This window comes from Alligator mississippiensis, chromosome 4 (genome assembly GCF_030867095.1).
Source record: "Alligator mississippiensis isolate rAllMis1 chromosome 4, rAllMis1, whole genome shotgun sequence".
In the NCBI taxonomy this organism is placed as follows: Eukaryota; Metazoa; Chordata; order Crocodylia; family Alligatoridae; genus Alligator; species Alligator mississippiensis.
In genome coordinates this window covers 971,288-986,441 of record NC_081827.1, presented here as the reverse complement: position 1 = coordinate 986,441, position 15,154 = coordinate 971,288, and the positions used below count along the sequence as shown (strand labels likewise).

The 15,154-nt window shown below is 57.3% G+C and overlaps 2 protein-coding genes across 2 annotated transcripts; one reads left to right on the top strand and one right to left on the bottom strand.

Moving 5' to 3' along the window:
• Positions 1–240: 240 nt before the first annotated feature.
• On the bottom strand, positions 241–4,995 carry LOC132249842 (olfactory receptor 5V1-like). The gene is made up of 3 exons (XM_059725496.1): positions 4,963–4,995; positions 1,034–1,227; positions 241–1,003 (listed from the first exon to the last, which is right to left on the bottom strand). Exons 1-3 carry the CDS (start codon positions 4,993–4,995, stop codon positions 241–243), a joined length of 990 nt encoding a protein of 329 aa, XP_059581479.1.
• A 6,683-nt stretch (positions 4,996–11,678) lies between these two features.
• Positions 11,679–12,840, top strand: LOC132249840 (olfactory receptor 5V1-like). Its single transcript, XM_059725495.1, has one exon. It carries the CDS (start codon positions 11,679–11,681, stop codon positions 12,645–12,647), a length of 969 nt encoding a protein of 322 aa, XP_059581478.1. The 3' UTR covers positions 12,648–12,840.
• The last annotated feature ends 2,314 nt before the right edge of the window (positions 12,841–15,154 follow it).

The window sequence follows — 15,154 nt, the reverse complement described above, 5'->3', positions numbered from 1 at the left end:
GAGACAGTGGATGCAATCACTGCGAGTCTTTAAGTACAGACTAGACATGTGTGTCCGAGCTGGAGTAGACAGGACAGATCCGCACTGGAGCAGGGCACGGGACTAGATGACCTCTCAAGCCCCTTCCAGCTCTGCTTTGCTGTGCCTCTGTCCCAGAAATGCAAACAGGGACTTTCCCCATCAGCATGAGGTTGAGCCCTTGGTGTCGTGCTGGGGCAGGGTCTCCTCCCAGCCATCACCTTAGTCCACACCTGGCTGTGCGCGTTGGGAGGCGTTGTCCTTCTCATGGTGCCTCAGGGTCCTCCTCAGGGCGCCCCTCACGTCCTGGTTGCGGAGGCTGTAGATGAGGGGGTTGAGCATGGGGGTGAGGATGCAGTACAGTGTGGAGACAAGCGTGTCCACCTCCAAAGAGTAGCCACTGCTGGGCCGGTTGTAGTTCAGGTTGGCCATCCCAAAGTAGATGGTGACCACGACCAGGTGGGAGGTGCAGGTGGAGAAGGCTTTGCGCCTGCCCGTGTTGGAGCAGATGCGGAGGATGGCCAGCAGGATGTAGAGGTACGAGATGATGATGAGCACAAATGGGCTCAGGCCCATGAAGATACTGGCCAAGTGTAACGTGATCTCATTGACGTAGGTGTTGCTGCAGGTGATCTTCAGCAGGGGAGGGACATCGCGGAAGATGTGGTGGATCTGGTTGGCTCCACAGAAGGAGACGTCGGTGGCCAGGGAGGTGTGGATGGCCGAGTCCAGGATGCCCCAGAGCCAGGATGCCAGGGCCAACAGGATGCATATGCCCCTGCTCATGATGCGGGTGTAGCGCAAGGGTTTGCAGATGGCCACGTACCGGTCAAAGGCCATGATGGTCAGGAGTGCACACTCAGCCCCAGCACAAGTCATGAGGAAGAACATCTGTGCCATGCACTCCTGGTAGGAAATGGTCTCCCGCTTGTGCCGGAGGTTGGCCAGGATCTTGGGCAGCGTGACGGAAGAGTAGCACATGTCCAGGAAGGAGAGGTGGCCGAGGAAGAAGTACATGGGGTTGTGCAGCTGGGGATCCAGCACGATGAGGGTGAGGATCAGGCAGTTCCCCAGCAGGGTGATGAGGTAGATGGCGAGGAAGGCCAGGAAGACGAAGGCCTGGCCCTGCAGGACGCGGGAGAAGCCCAGGAAGACGAACTCTGTCACCTGTGTCTGGTTCGCCCCGTCCATGGGGCCAGTGGCAGCTACCTGCGGGGAGAGAGACCAGCCATGAGCGGAGGCAGAGCGCGGGGACAGGGATCCGGAGCAAGACCAGCCCACCGCCTGCCAGTGCTGCCAACTGAGCTGTGTTTATCACTACACCTAGAAACTTTCCAAGGTTATGGTTATGTTTTTAAGAGGGAGGAAAGTTGGGAACACGTGCTGCTGGATGCACATCAGAGATTTGGGGTTCACACCAAGTCATAGGCGGGTTACCCACGTGTTTAGTTTTACCAACCGTTTCTCCCCCAGGAGCAGTTGTCCGTCTTCTTGCTGTCAGTGGCCCGTGCCTTGTCCTGAAACCGGTAACGCTCCCAGCTCGGGAAATCCCCGCCTTTTGCATTCGACATGACCTTTCGTTCCGTGCACGGCAGCACGTTCCTGACCTCAGCTTGCAGCGACCAGAGGTTTCTCACGCTTTCTCTGTTCTCCTCTTTAAGAAAGTTACACACAAAGCCCTTAATTACCTGTGTGATATCAGAGCGGGTTGGCCTGGCTCCCCGCCAGTGTTGGCCCGTGCGCGTCTCATTTCCAGCTGGAAGTCGTCTACCTTCCACGCCCAGCCACGTGCCCTTGCTGGCTCCGCCACGCTCAGGTTTCCTCACTGGAGAGGCACTGGTACACTACAATTAAGGCCCTTTTTGATTTTCTTTTGGATAAAGAGACTGAGCTCTTCACGCTTCAAGCCTTTATCCCTATGAGAAACTGATAGATATTCCCCGTAGTTACTAATGGACTGGAAAGGACATCGTCCTCTTCACCGGCCCGGAGTGAACCTCCTGGATTCTGCAAGTATTAATTGAATAATTCTGCTCTTTCTCCATCATCACAAACAGTTCTCTCTTGTCGTTTATAGCTTCTAAATTAACAATCATGGCTTTCAATTCCCCATTTTCAATATGTTTCTCATTTCCAATTGCTGCTCTCACTTCCCCGCTGGGCCAGGGCAGGCTCTTAGCCAAAGCTGTCCTTGTCCTTGATTGTGGAATTACAGTAATTGGCCATGCCATAACTATCTTTTGAAATAATTCCCAGTTTTCATTCACATTTTTGCTCTCCCAATTTTATTTCCCACCGAGTTTCACTCCTCACTCTCCTCTGCATTGGGGAAAATCGCCCTTGGTCTCACCAGGAAGCTATCTATGACTGGTTCTCTTTTTGCCCAAATTGCACCCTGGCCATGGGCATGTGGGGTGGGCACGGGTGTCCATGAAGGTGGCAGTGGCTTGGTGGGGCTGTCTGCTGACCATCCAGGAGGACCCATGGGTCTGACTGTGCCGTCCACTTGTGCCCTCGTGCCCACAAAATGAAGACAAAGTGTAAGATGCCCACAGCCACCATTTACTGTGAAGGGCAAATGAAAGCACTCGCGGTGGCCAAGCAGTTATTAATTCCTTGATGTAACCGGGGTGGATTATGAGATGAAAGGGCCCCTCGCAAGCAAGCCCCCAGCCAGGGGCAGCACGTGCCAGCACAGGCGTGCACGCTGGTCAGGGCCACGTGCGGCGGGCAGGCGGTCCGTGCGGGCGAGCAGAAGATTGATTCACGTCAGGCTGGGCTGCTACACGTGGTGTCCGACAATACACACTACGCACATGGACCTGCAAATTGACGTGGCATCTGGGGGGAAAGGGACTTATTACATGTCATTCAGTGAGTTACTATGTACACGTGACAGATCAATGGCTGTAGCATATTCATTTGGGTTGATGCAAACTGAAATACATCAGAATGCGGTTTATCTTGCACTGCAACAAACACATTTAAATCGCAAAAAAAACCACCCACATGTGTAAAGAATGATGCAATTAAACCACAAAATAGGGCAATTTCACCACGTGCACAAGTGCCCCCAGGCCGTGCGTGGAGCAGGGAAATGCAAAGGAAACGTAACAAGCCACAGCTGGGGGAGAAAAAGCAAATGGACAGATGCAGCCCGGGGACGGCGGGAGGGCAAGGTGCTGCGGAGATGGGTCTGGTGGGGACCGTGCATCGCACACTCCACACGAGACGGCCACGGGTGGCTGTGGGAAGACACAAGGCAGTCTCGGGTTGCTGCAACAAGGATTTCCTCACCCTCGTTTTGGATGATTGTGTGAAATGCTGCATGCCAGCCCCCAGCCCCCTGCCCCAGACTGAAGCAGCCCGGACACGTGTCGGTCCAGCCTGCTCGTCACCGCCTCCAGGGATGGAGAGATCACAGCTCCCCCGGGCACCTGTCCCGGTGCTCGACCGCCCTCAGACACAGAAACCCCCTCCTTGTCCCCAGCCTAAACCTCACCTGTGACAGCTGGAGGCCCTGCTTCTCGTCCTGGCCCCTGCGGCCGCAGAGACAAGCCCATCTCCACCCTCGCTGCCATCGCCCTGCACAGACGTGAAGACTGTTATCAAATCCCCCCCTGGCTTCTCGTGCCCAGACCGGTCTTCGCTGGCTTCCCTCATCGGTCTCGTGTTGCCAGCCCCGAATGGTTTCACGGGGCCCAGGCCGAGCTGCACAAGTGCTGCTAAGCAGACGGCCAAAAGCCTGTGTTTGAGGAACCGCGGTGTGAACCTCTGCAAATGTGACAGCTAACTTGTTCAGCAAGGAAAAGAAATCATCAAACACAATTCAACAAAGCACAAGACCTGCAAGGAGTTAGGAGATCCCTGGTGACCAGGGGCATCGTCCCCGTTCCCTGTGGAAGCACCGGCAGCCGCTCTTCCCCGTTAGCTGGAAGCCGCTCCTCTAACTGCCTGGTTCGTACTTCACATGCCCGTGATCCCCCGCTCGTCTGGGGCTTGTCCCGCTGCCCCGAGAGTGGTCCGAGCAGCCCCGCACTGTCTTGCAGGTGGGACTGTATGTTTTCCAGCTTGGCTCTTCATTGAGCTGCCTCTGACTGCCGGAGCTGACGTGTCGGTCAGCAGCTGCGAGATGAACGCCGTCCGTTCAAGCCCGGCCGTCCAGGTGTAAAACCTCTGCCCCTAATTGCTTACATACATCCTCTGGGGCTTGTCCCTGGGCTCTAACATCTTGATGCTCCTCCTCTCAGGTTTGTACCTTTTCAGGTGTCCCCTTTGCAACCATGTGCGGTCCCTAAAGGAGAGCTGCCTTCTTCCTGCATTTCCCCCTTTTTCTATTCTTTTTAATCCACCCACACCACTCTTCACAGAGCGTCCTCCAGGTCTTTGGGCTGTCAAATGTGCCCTGTCTCCATCCTGATCCCCCATCTCAGATAACTTGTTTGAGATGTTCCTCCATTGCCTCGTTATCAGGCAGGGTATTAGTGCTACCCATGCCAGACGACTGACTTGTACCAGTGGGGCAAAACTCAAGCTGCAAACATCTCACCTACCAAACAAATAGTGCCAACACAAATTGCTGCCGCAGCAGCCTGCGCCCCAGTCGGGTGTCAGTTCTGTTACCCAGATTACAGGTCACCTCTGACTGGTTTTTCTTTCACTGAAAGTTTTGGAAATGGGCTGAACCAGATCTTTTGTAGACTTGGAAAGTGTCAGTGATTTGGGATTTCTATCCTCAGGAGAGAGGGAGGTCATCTTATCTCCTTTCCTTCCCCATTGCGTCATGCTGGTCCTGTTTTTTCTTACCTGACTTTAGGTTCTGCTCTGACAGGTTGTTTTTCTTTGACAAGTTATCTAAGCATTATAACACAACTATATCTCAGGGGTTCCCAGCCCTGGGCAGGAGGCAGAGTGCGGGGGCAGAGCTCCCCATGCCCCACTCACCCCCGCTCGGCGGCTGGAGAGGTTCCCGGACATCCCGGCAAACGGGGCTCTGGCCCCTCTTCCATGCAGGGAAAGCAGAGTCAGAGCATCCTGCTGGGACCAGACTTGGGCTGGGGCCAGGGCAGCCTCCAAATCCGGCCTCTCTGCCCTGGTGTGACCCAGGGAGCCTGGCGCAGAGCCTGCAGGCACCTACCTGTGGCGGGGGGGCAGGCGCCGGGGCCAGGGCTGCTTCAGTGGGGACGAAGGACGGTTTCAGGCCCGGGGCCGGGGCCGGGGCAGTGCTGCGCGGTCCCAGGAAGGAGCGTCTGGACGCGGGCGGCGCGGGGCAGGGGTCCTGGGCACCCCCGGGCACTGAGCCGCTCCTCTCCGGCTGGCTCTCCATGCAGCGGGGCCGACACAGTCACGCCGGCACTGGGGCCGTGGCCGGGGCTCAGCACCGAGGACACTGACTTCCCCAGCTCCCGCAGCAGCACCCCGGACACAGCCCCTCCTGCTCGCTGCACCCCACGGCTCCGGGGGCGCTGGGCCAGGGCCGAGTGGGACGAGGGAGCCCGGAGAAGGGGCTTTTCTGCCTCCCGCCCACGTTCCCATGGACCAGCCCCATCCCTGGGGTCCCGGGGTGTCTCCAGGGTGGAGGCTGGCGCTGGAGTGGGGTGGAGGGTGGAGGGTCCAGGCCTGTGACCTGAGCCCCGACTCCTGGCCCTGGGCTCACGGCCTCGTGCTGCACCAGGCCGCCCACCCCTCATGCCCACATCCGAGTCCTGCGGCTCCTGCCCTGCCTGCCCTCTCCTCCACTTCTGTTTGTGCCAGCGCCCGCAAGGGTCCCGCTCGCAGCCGCCTGCCCCGTGGGACTGGGTCAATTCAGCCTGGGGGTGCAGAGCTGGGGCCAAGCAGGGCTGGGGCAGGGGCAGGGGCAGGGCCCCGATGCAGTGCAGAGCCATGGGCAGGGGCCGTGCAGGCGGCAGGGGGGCGCTGGCAGGGAAGCAGGGCTGCAAGCGCGGCTTGGGAGCTCTGTCCAGCTGTTGCACCACTGCACACCCTGGGGCAGAGGGACCTGCCGCACGGATCAGTCCAGCTGCCCCGTGCCTGGGTCAGACAGGGCTGAAGGACCTGCCATGGGCCAGATAAAATCCCTCCCAGGGCCATGTTTGGCCACGGGCTGTATTGTGCCCATCTCTGGTCTAGCTCCATCCTATCTGCAGCCACCCTGCAGGCACCTGAAAGCGGCTTTCAAACTTCACCTCAGTCTTCAGTTCCCTCGGCCTCTCCTCACCCGCCCTGTCCCACAACCATTTTCATTGCCCTCCACTGGACTCTCTCCAATGTGTCCACATGCTTTCTGCAGTGGGGGACCAAAGCTGGATTCATAGATTCATAGATTCATAGATGTTAGGGTCGGAAGGGACCTCAACAGATCATCGAGTCCGACCCCCTGCATAAGCAGGAAAGAGTGCTGGGTGTAGATGACCCCAGCTAGATACTCATCTAACCTCCTCTTGAAGACCCCCAGGGTAGGGGAGAGCACCACCTCCCTTGGGAGCCCGTTCCAGACCTTGGCCACTCGAACTGTGAAGAAGTTCTTCCTAATGTCCAGTCTAAATCTGCTCTCTGCTAGCTTGTGGCCATTGTTTCTTGTAACCCCCGGGGGCGCCTTGGTGAATAAATACTCACCAATTCCCTTCTGTGCCCCCGTGATGAACTTATAGGCAGCCACAAGGTCGCCTCTCAACCTTCTCTTGCGGAGGCTGAAAAGGTCCAGGTTCTCTAGTCTCTCCTCGTAGGGCTTGGTCTGCAGGCCCTTGACCATACGAGTTGCCCTTCGCTGTACCCTCTCCAGGTTATCCGCATCCTTTTTGAAGTGCGGCGCCCAGAATTGCACGCAGTACTCCAACTGCGGTCTGACCAGCGCCCGATAGAGGGGAAGTATCACCTCCCTGGACCTATTTGTCATGCATCTGCTGATGCACGGTAAAGTGCCATTGGCTTTTCTGATGGCTTCATCACACTGCCGGCTCATGTTCATCTTGGAGTCCACTAGGATGCAGGGCTCCAGATGTGTCCTCCCCAGTGCTGAAGAGAGGGGAAGAATCGCTGCCCTCGATCTGTGGCAATGGTCCTACCGATGCAGCCCAGGATGCCGGTCGCCTTCTTGGCACCAAGGGCACACTGCTGGCTCCTATCTATCTTCTTGTCCCCTGTCCCCCCAGGTCCTTTTCTGCACAGCTGCTGCCCAGCCCATCACCCCCAGCCTGCCCCGGTGCAGGGGATCGCTCCCTCCTCAGTGCAGGACTCTGCAGTTGTCCTTGTTGACCTTGTTCCTTCTGTGCACACAAGTCCCTTCTGGGACGGTCCTGCCTTGGGCAGAGAAGCTGCCCTCATTGCAGTGTTTTTCAGTGGCCAAGACATTCACTGCAAGGGGCCTGGGGACACGGAAACCCCCATCCCCATTGCCAGGGGGGTGTTGTGTTAGTGGGGTGTTGGGTGCTGACGCACAAGCTGCCCTGATAGCCGCGGGGTTGGTGACTGCCTGGAAAAGGGGCAGCAGAGCCATCCACGGGCCAGCACCCCCCACCTCACAGCTGGAGGATGGCAGCTAGCCCCTGGCATCTGTCCTGGACAGGCCAAGGTTGCACAGGGGCCAATTAGTGCTGATGTAATAGGACTCCAGGAACAAAACCACTGTGCTGGAAAGCAGTGTTGTCCTGCTCTGCTTCGCTGCTTGGGTCCCAATCCCAACGGCCCTGTCTGCCCCCCTGGGCCTGGCACTAATGACAACAGCAGAGGACACGCTGGGGCCTCGTTACCCACTCTGCTCTTCATAGCACACAAACGAGGCCCTGGGGAACTGTTAAAGGCTTGTTTGTCAGCGGCGCTCGGCTCTGACTCCAAATCTTTTTGGTGCTAAACTTATTAGATTGCATCACGAAGTGGAAGTCATGGGAGGCGTCAGGGTTCGGTCATGCCAGGCCCGAGTTGTGCTCCGCTGCGTCCAGCTAAGACCCTGCAAAGACCTGGGCGTAGCCAGCTGGAGACAGGAAACATGAGCCAAAATGCCCGGGATCCCCAAAATCAGCAGGGCGTTAGGACTCAATGCTCGAGCGAATGCAGCACTGAACGTCACTGGCAGCCTTGGTCTCAGCCCACAGGAAAGACCCCAAGTCAGACCCCGCTCCCCTCCCAGCACAGGGGATGCCAGCGCTGGCGTGGAGCAGACGGCCCCTCCAAGCCGTGCTCGCAGCCCCGCAGCCCCATCACTGCCCCTCTCTGCTGCCTGCCCGGTCCCCATCCATGGCTCCTCAAGGACACCCCTGCTCCCAGATGAAAGACCTCAAAGCCAGGCCTCCCCAAGCCCCTTTTCCTGGAGCGGGCTGCGGGGATGTGCAGGCACCCTTCACGTGGCCTCGTGGCTGGGGTTGGTGTGAGAGGCAGGGGTGCATGGGCTGTGCTGAGCCATCCCCGTCTACACACATAAGGAGAGGGTGGGGAACCTGGCACCCATTTTCTATTAGCATTGCACCGTGGGGGCACAGGTTCCATCCCATGGCCCTTAGTGCTGTTCTCCAGGGGCTGGGGCTGGACCCCGCATGGCACTTCCCTGCGGGGGTGGGTCTGTGCCGGCCGCAGCACGGGCTGCCCTGACAGGGCCGGGAGGGGGACACCCAAGGACACTAGGAGGGTCCCTGCCATGCACGACCCTTCTGGGCCTGCCCAAGGCACTCCACGCAGACGTGGCTGCTCTTTCCCTGGGGGATCGTGGTCTCCATGGCCCTGTGCTCACGTGCTCCCATCCCCAGTGATCCTGCATGACTACAAAGTCCCTGTATCAGTCCTGTGTGGCATTGAGACGTGTCTCTATTTGCTGGGTCAAACCTGGCGGTGTGCAGATGCACCCTGGCACGTGCACGGGCTCTTCTCTTGCGGGAGACGGCGACAGGCGAGCGACCTCTGCGTTCCTGTCCTAATTCCAGCCCTCTCGCCCACCCCGCGTCACGTCTCCTCCCCACGCTCAGGAGGCAGATGGACGTGCTCCTGCATCGCCGTCACCCACTGCAGAGCCTTCCTCCTTCTGCCGGACGTCTTCTCACACAGGGCGACCGGAGCTGCGCGCTATAATCCAGGTGAGGAGCTCGCAGGGGACTGGGACAGGGTTAGGGGCAGTCTTTCCCATCCTGCTGTTCAGCTTTGTCCCCGCTGCTCTGACTCCTGGTGCAAGAGGCCACAGAGTTTCATGGAGTCACAGACAACGAGGGTTGAAGGGACGTCCGGAGGTCACATCCAGTCCAACCCCCTGCTCCAAGCAGGACCAGCCCCAACTGCATCATCCCGGCCATGGCTTTGTCCACCCTGGTCTTCAACACCTCCGAGGATGGAGACTCCCCAGTGCTTTACTACCCTCCTAGTAAGAAAGCTTTTCCTAATCTCTGACATAAACTTCCCTTGCTGAGACTTGATGCAGTGAGGTCAAAGGCTCCAGTTTGCTTAACTATGATTTCTGAGGTCATAGCGGCTTCTGGCACATTAAATGGTGTCACGAGTAAAGTCAGGACGTGGGTTTCCACCTTGTTGCACTCTGGTCTTCTGGGGCATTTCAATGTCCTCATTGCAAGCTTTCAGGTAGAAACGCTCTTCTTCAGGCAGAGGGAGTGTCTGCAGTTGTTTTCGATGCAGGTTTTCCCTTCACATTTTTGGCTGCCAGTGTTTTCCTGTGGGATTTCTCAGGCACTGCACATGCAGTCAGTGAAATGCAGTGGGAATGAAACCTGTGTCATGGGTAGCAGGGATCGAGTATTCAGGGGTCTGCTCTGATCCAGGTGCATTTGCAAACCAGCGCTTGGTCACACTCACACTTGGGAGGGAACAAGTCGTGTGGGAATGTTTTGCATCACTCAGATGTGTTGCTCGGGAAGAAATGCTCCTGTCCCGTGTCCTGGAGGTCTGCGTTCCCCAGCAGAGGTTTCTTTCAGAAAGGAGCCGTGGCGCTGGTGCAGCTGCCTGGCTCGAGAACTCAAACCTGAGCCTAGAGGTGATGAACCTCACCCTTCGGAAGAGCAATAGGCTAAAAATGGTCATTGTTTGTGATAAAATATAGCAATACTAGCATGATTCTCCAGAATTAGAAATTATACCAGTTTCCCTCGCTTTATACGGGTCCTATAGGTGCAAATTTGCTCTTATGCGATGACCTTTTTTATACCAAAAATTCGTTATATGCAAGGTAAATTCACTCGTACACGATCGGTGTGGTGTGCCTGCAGTCAGCTGCTTTGCGCTGTGCATTGTGAGAGTGACACACACCAAAATATAGGCTCCTGTGTGGCTGTGTGCTCCTCGCTCGTTGTCTGCAACACGTGTTTCTGTAGTTTCCATCCCCATTATGGTAACATGCACCACCACCCTGTGCTTGTGTGCACTGTCTGCTGTTGGCGAGTGCCAAAATTGTCTTGTAAAAGTGGTAGGAATGGGTCTGGGCGTCAGTGTAGTCCAGGACTTGGAACGTCTCCCTACGTGTTACATTGTGAAGTGGGTTCCCTTTATGTGAATTCAAGTTACGTGCCGTTTTCCAGGAACGCACGTGCAGCATAAAGCGAGGGAAAACGGCAGTTACAATTGCAGAGATAGTCGTGCCGGAGCTGGCAGAGACAAACTGAAGAGAAAGGCAGAGTCTGACTTTGTGCGGGTGCCGAGCCCCTCTAATGCACTTGAATCGCACCCGCTCCCTCGTGTGCTCGGCGTGTAAAGCTCACCTGGAGACATTCACCAGCACGACTCGACCAGGCGCAGCGCAGCACCGCACCGGTACACTCCTCGCCCACACACGACTCCTTTTCCAGTCTTGCTTTTACTGGTTTCAAAGCAAGATGGGCTCTGTCAGGTGAAGGCATTCCTATGGTCCAATCGTGTCGTCAAATAGGGAATTGTACAGTTTCACCAGACCCATCCTCAGTCCCCGTCCTGTCCTGACTGCTAGCATGTGCACACATATCGCATGCCTGCCACAGATGAACCCAGTTGGATTTTCCAACCTCTTGGATTTGGGAAATGAACCACCAGGACAGTTTCATCCCGTAGCTAATCACTAAAACTGGTATCTCACTTTACATTTGAAAGCACTTGGCTTTTTATTTAACTGTCAATTGATCAACCAGCCCGCCAGTCACGCTGTGGACCTGCTTTGGATCTGGCCGGGGGGCTGCGAAGGGGGATCCTTGGCTGGGGGCAGCACCGATGACAATGGTCTTGGGAGCCTGGACACTCCCAGAGGCCACGCAAGGCGGCCAGGGGATGCAGCGGTGAAAAAGGGCTGGCAGTTTGGGGCCGTGTCAGCAGGACTAGAGGTGTGAGCCCCTCTCGCCCATGCTGGTGAGCGCAGCATGTTTGGGCAGCGGGTAGCAAACACAGCAGCGCTGAGATGCTGCTGAGGGCGGGAGTCCCTGTCCTCTCTTGATTCCCGCTTCCCTTCCAAGCCCTGTTGTTCTGGCTGCTCCCCTGGTTTGCAAGTACCCCGTTGTCCCTCATGTTCGTCCTGTCCTCTCACACTAAGCTTCCTGGAGCCTTGGTTGTGAAGGGCACGTAGATCGAATGAGTGCCCTGCCCGTCGGCGTGACACGGCCCACCCGCGCTGGGGAAGGGGCTGGTCTTGCTCCAGATCCCTGTCCCCGCGCTCTGCCTCCGCTCACTGCTGGTCTCTCTCCCCGCAGGTAGCTGCCACCGGCCCCATGGACGGGGCGAACCAGACACAGGTGACAGAGTTCGTCTTCCTGGGCTTCTCCCGCGTCCTGCAGGGCCAGGCCTTCCTCTTCCTGGCCTTCCTCGCCATCTACCTCATCACCCTGCTGGGGAACTGCCTGATCCTCACCCTCATCGTGCTGGATCCCCAGCTGCACAGCCCCATGTACTTCTTCCTCGGCCACCTCTCCATCCTGGACATGTGTTACTCCTCCATCACGCTGCCCAAGATACTCATCAACTTTGTACACCAGCAAGAGACCATCTCCTACCGGGAGTGCATGGCACAGATGTTCTTCCTCATGACCTGCGCAGGAACGGAGTGTGCGCTGCTCACCGTCATGGCCTTTGACCGGTACGCGGCCATCTGCAAACCCCTGCACTACACCCTCATCATGAGTAAGAAGGTGTGTGTCCCACTGGCCACAGCCTGCTGGCTCTGGGGCATCCTGGACTCAGCTATGCACACCTCCCTGGCCACCGACGTCTCCTTCTGTGGAGACAACCAGATCCACCACATCTTCTGCGACGTCCCTCCCCTGCTGAAGATCGCCTGCAGCGACACCTACATCAACGAGATGGCTCTTCATGCTGCCAGTGTCTTCGTGGGATTGATCCCATTTCTGCTCATTCTCATCTCGTACCTCTACATCCTGCTGGCCATCCTCCGTGTCCACTCCAACACGGGCAGGCACAAAGCCTTCTCCACGTGTGCCGCACACCTGGTCGTGGTCATCATGTACTTTGGGATGGGCTTCCTGAACTACAACCGGCCCAGCGCTGGCTACTCCCTGGAGGTGGACACGCTGGTCTCCACGCTGTACTGCATCCTCACCCCCATGCTCAACCCCCTCATCTACAGCCTCCGCAACCAGGACGTGAAGGGTGCCCTGAGGAGGGCCCTGGGGCACCATGAGAAGGACGACACATCCCCACGCGCACAGCCAGGTGTGGACTAAGGTGAGGGCTGGGAGGAGACCCTGCCCCAGGACAACACCAAGGGCTCAGCCACGTGCTGATGGGGAAAGTCCCTGTTTGCATTTCTGGGAAAGAGTCGCAGCAAGGGAGAGGTGGAAGGGGCTTGAGAGGTCATCTAGTCCCATGCCCTGCTCCAGTGCGGATCCACCCCGTCTACTCCAGCTCAGACACGCATGTCTAGTCTGCACTGAAAGACTCGCAGTGAGTGCACCCTCCCTCTTGTGGAATCAGAAAAAATATATGCCTTAAACTTTGATTATTTTAGTTATAAGATGACATAACCGCTTTGTGGAGAATTGCTGGCTCTGTACAGTAGGACAGATAAGAGAAAGTGTTTGTTCTTTGTAACTCCTCTGCAACTGCTTCACTCACTGCGGCCTTGAAGATAGCAAAAAAGTGTGTACAAATCCGATTTCCAGGTGCAAGAAGGAGGTTTGTGAACTAACCTCGCCTCCCCCATTAGTTCCCATCCTGATTACAGCAAAGAAATAATGAAGTAATATTATAGCCGCTTTTCATGCTAATTTCACTATATGATCACGTGAGTTGTAAGCAACTGTTAAAAAGTATATAAGCCTTCTGATTTTGCTCATGGGGGGGGGACCCCTTCCAAGTGCTTGGAAAATCCATGTCACTTTGGAATCCCCCTACAGCTGTAGTTTCTTTTGAATAAAAGCTTCTGCTGACCTGACCCAAAAGTATGCTGCGTGTGTTTCCATGACACCCTTGCTGGGACCTGTTGCTCCTAAGTTCCCCCCAACGTCTAACCTGTCTTGTCCTGTCCCCTCTTAACTTACGGAGCCAGGGATTTCTACCCTCTTTGGAAATGAACCTTTTTATTTGAAGCCTATTGCCAAAGCCCCCGTGCTCCCTGTTCCAGACTAAATAATCCCAGTACTTCTGACCTGTCCTCCTGTGTCTTCATTTCTAGGCCTCTCATCATTTCTTTTGCTCGCTCCTGTAGCCTCTCCACATCTCTCTTAGGGCGTGCTACCTGAAACTGGACGCAGGTGAGGCCTCGCCTGTACTGAATGGAGGGAATGCCCTGCGTCCCAGTGGGTACGGCATCTAGAGCAGCTAGGACACTTCAGGATGGTTTTTTGCTCTGTCTGCATTAGGGTTGCAGGGGCCACAGTCTGCATCCGGTCCCTCCATGGGCTCCACTGCAGCCATGCAGCCCATTGGGCATGGGGAGCCGGGCTCCACACTCCACTCAGGCCGCAATGACCACCACCTCCCATGGGCATCAGCTGGAGTTTCGATGCTGCTGCGGGGGCAGGGGGCTGTGGACCCAGGTTCCTTGACCCATAGCCGTGGCAAATGGGGGACCCCTCCAGCAGGGCTAGGGGGGCTGGGGCCTGGTGGTCAAATACCTATATTTTTTGGCATTTGGGACCAGCTCTTGCAGCTAAACCTCTGTGGCTGTACAGCCCCTCCCCCTCAATTTTGGGATTGCAATGGGGAAAGGGCCCCGCTGTGTGCCTAGGCTGGAAGTGGCTCTGATGCAGCCAGGCGGGCTCCCATGTCCTTCCAAGCCCCGTGGAGCTGGTTATGGCATGGAAAGTGGGTCCCTCTGAGAAGCAGGTTGCATCCAGAGCTGGGCAGAGGGGCAGGCACCCCCAGGAGGGTGGCACCCCAGGGTGAGAGGCTAATCCCCTCTGCAGCACTGGGGAGACGGGGGAAGCCAGGGGGCTTCTGCCCCGCCTTCTGCTCCTGTCCCACTGCCCCCCAGCTGTGCCCAGGCCTTGCTGGCAGGGGGCTGGCAAGGAAGGCCGAGCATGGTGGGGTCTGGGGGTGAAGCTGAGCTCCCTGCAGCTCCATGGCTTCTGGGCCCTGCCTGGGGTGCACACCGGGATGGGGCAATGCCAACCTGGGCATGGGAAGCAAACACCAGGAGCCATGGGGTGGGTTGCAGAGGGGTCACTCCGGGGCTCTGGTGACAGCAGGGGGAACAGGATGGGTCTTCAGGACTGGAAGACTCTGGGCACTGTCCCCAAGTGCCAGCCTCGGGGGTCTCTATGCTTGGCCCAGGCTTTGCCTCTTGCAAAGCAGCTCTGCAGCTGCCCGGCTGTCAGGACAGGGCTGCAGGTACTATACTGTCCCCCAAGGCACTTTGTCAGGGCCCCGTGGAAGCAGCCTGTGAACGCACTGCTGGGGCTGTGCTTGCTCCCCGGAGCAGGGTGTCACCCATGGGCAAGCTGAGTGACCCCCTCAGTCGTGCTCTTTGCTTGAGGTCAGGGCCCGTCTCTCACCTGCGGGTCTGCGGGTCAGGAGTGAGGGTCACAGGCAGGGCTGGGAGGGCAGGGGGCTTCAGGTCAAGAGTGAGGGGCACAGGATGGGCCAGAGGGGCAGGGGGCCGCAGGTAGGGAGTGAGGGGCACTAGCAGGGTTTGGGGGCGGAGGTGGTGAGAGGGCAGGGGGCTGTGGGTCAGGAGCGAGGGGCACCAGCTGGGCTGGCTGCCGCAGGTTAGCTAGGAATGAGAGGCCGG

Coding starts and splice junctions, on each gene's coding strand:
- LOC132249842 (XM_059725496.1), bottom strand. CDS start 4,995: ATGTCCGGGAACCTCTCCAGCCGCCGAGCGGGG. Junction 1,228..4,962: donor TCTCCAGCCGCCGAGCGGGG/GTGAGTGGGGCA, acceptor CTCTCCCCGCAG/GTAGCTGCCACTGGCCCCAT. Junction 1,004..1,033: donor CCCCAGCTGCACAACCCCAT/GTACTTCTTCCT, acceptor CCTCTCCTTCCT/GGACATGTGCTACTCTTCCG.
- LOC132249840 (XM_059725495.1), top strand. CDS start 11,679: ATGGACGGGGCGAACCAGACACAGGTGACAGAGTTCGTCTTCCTGGGC.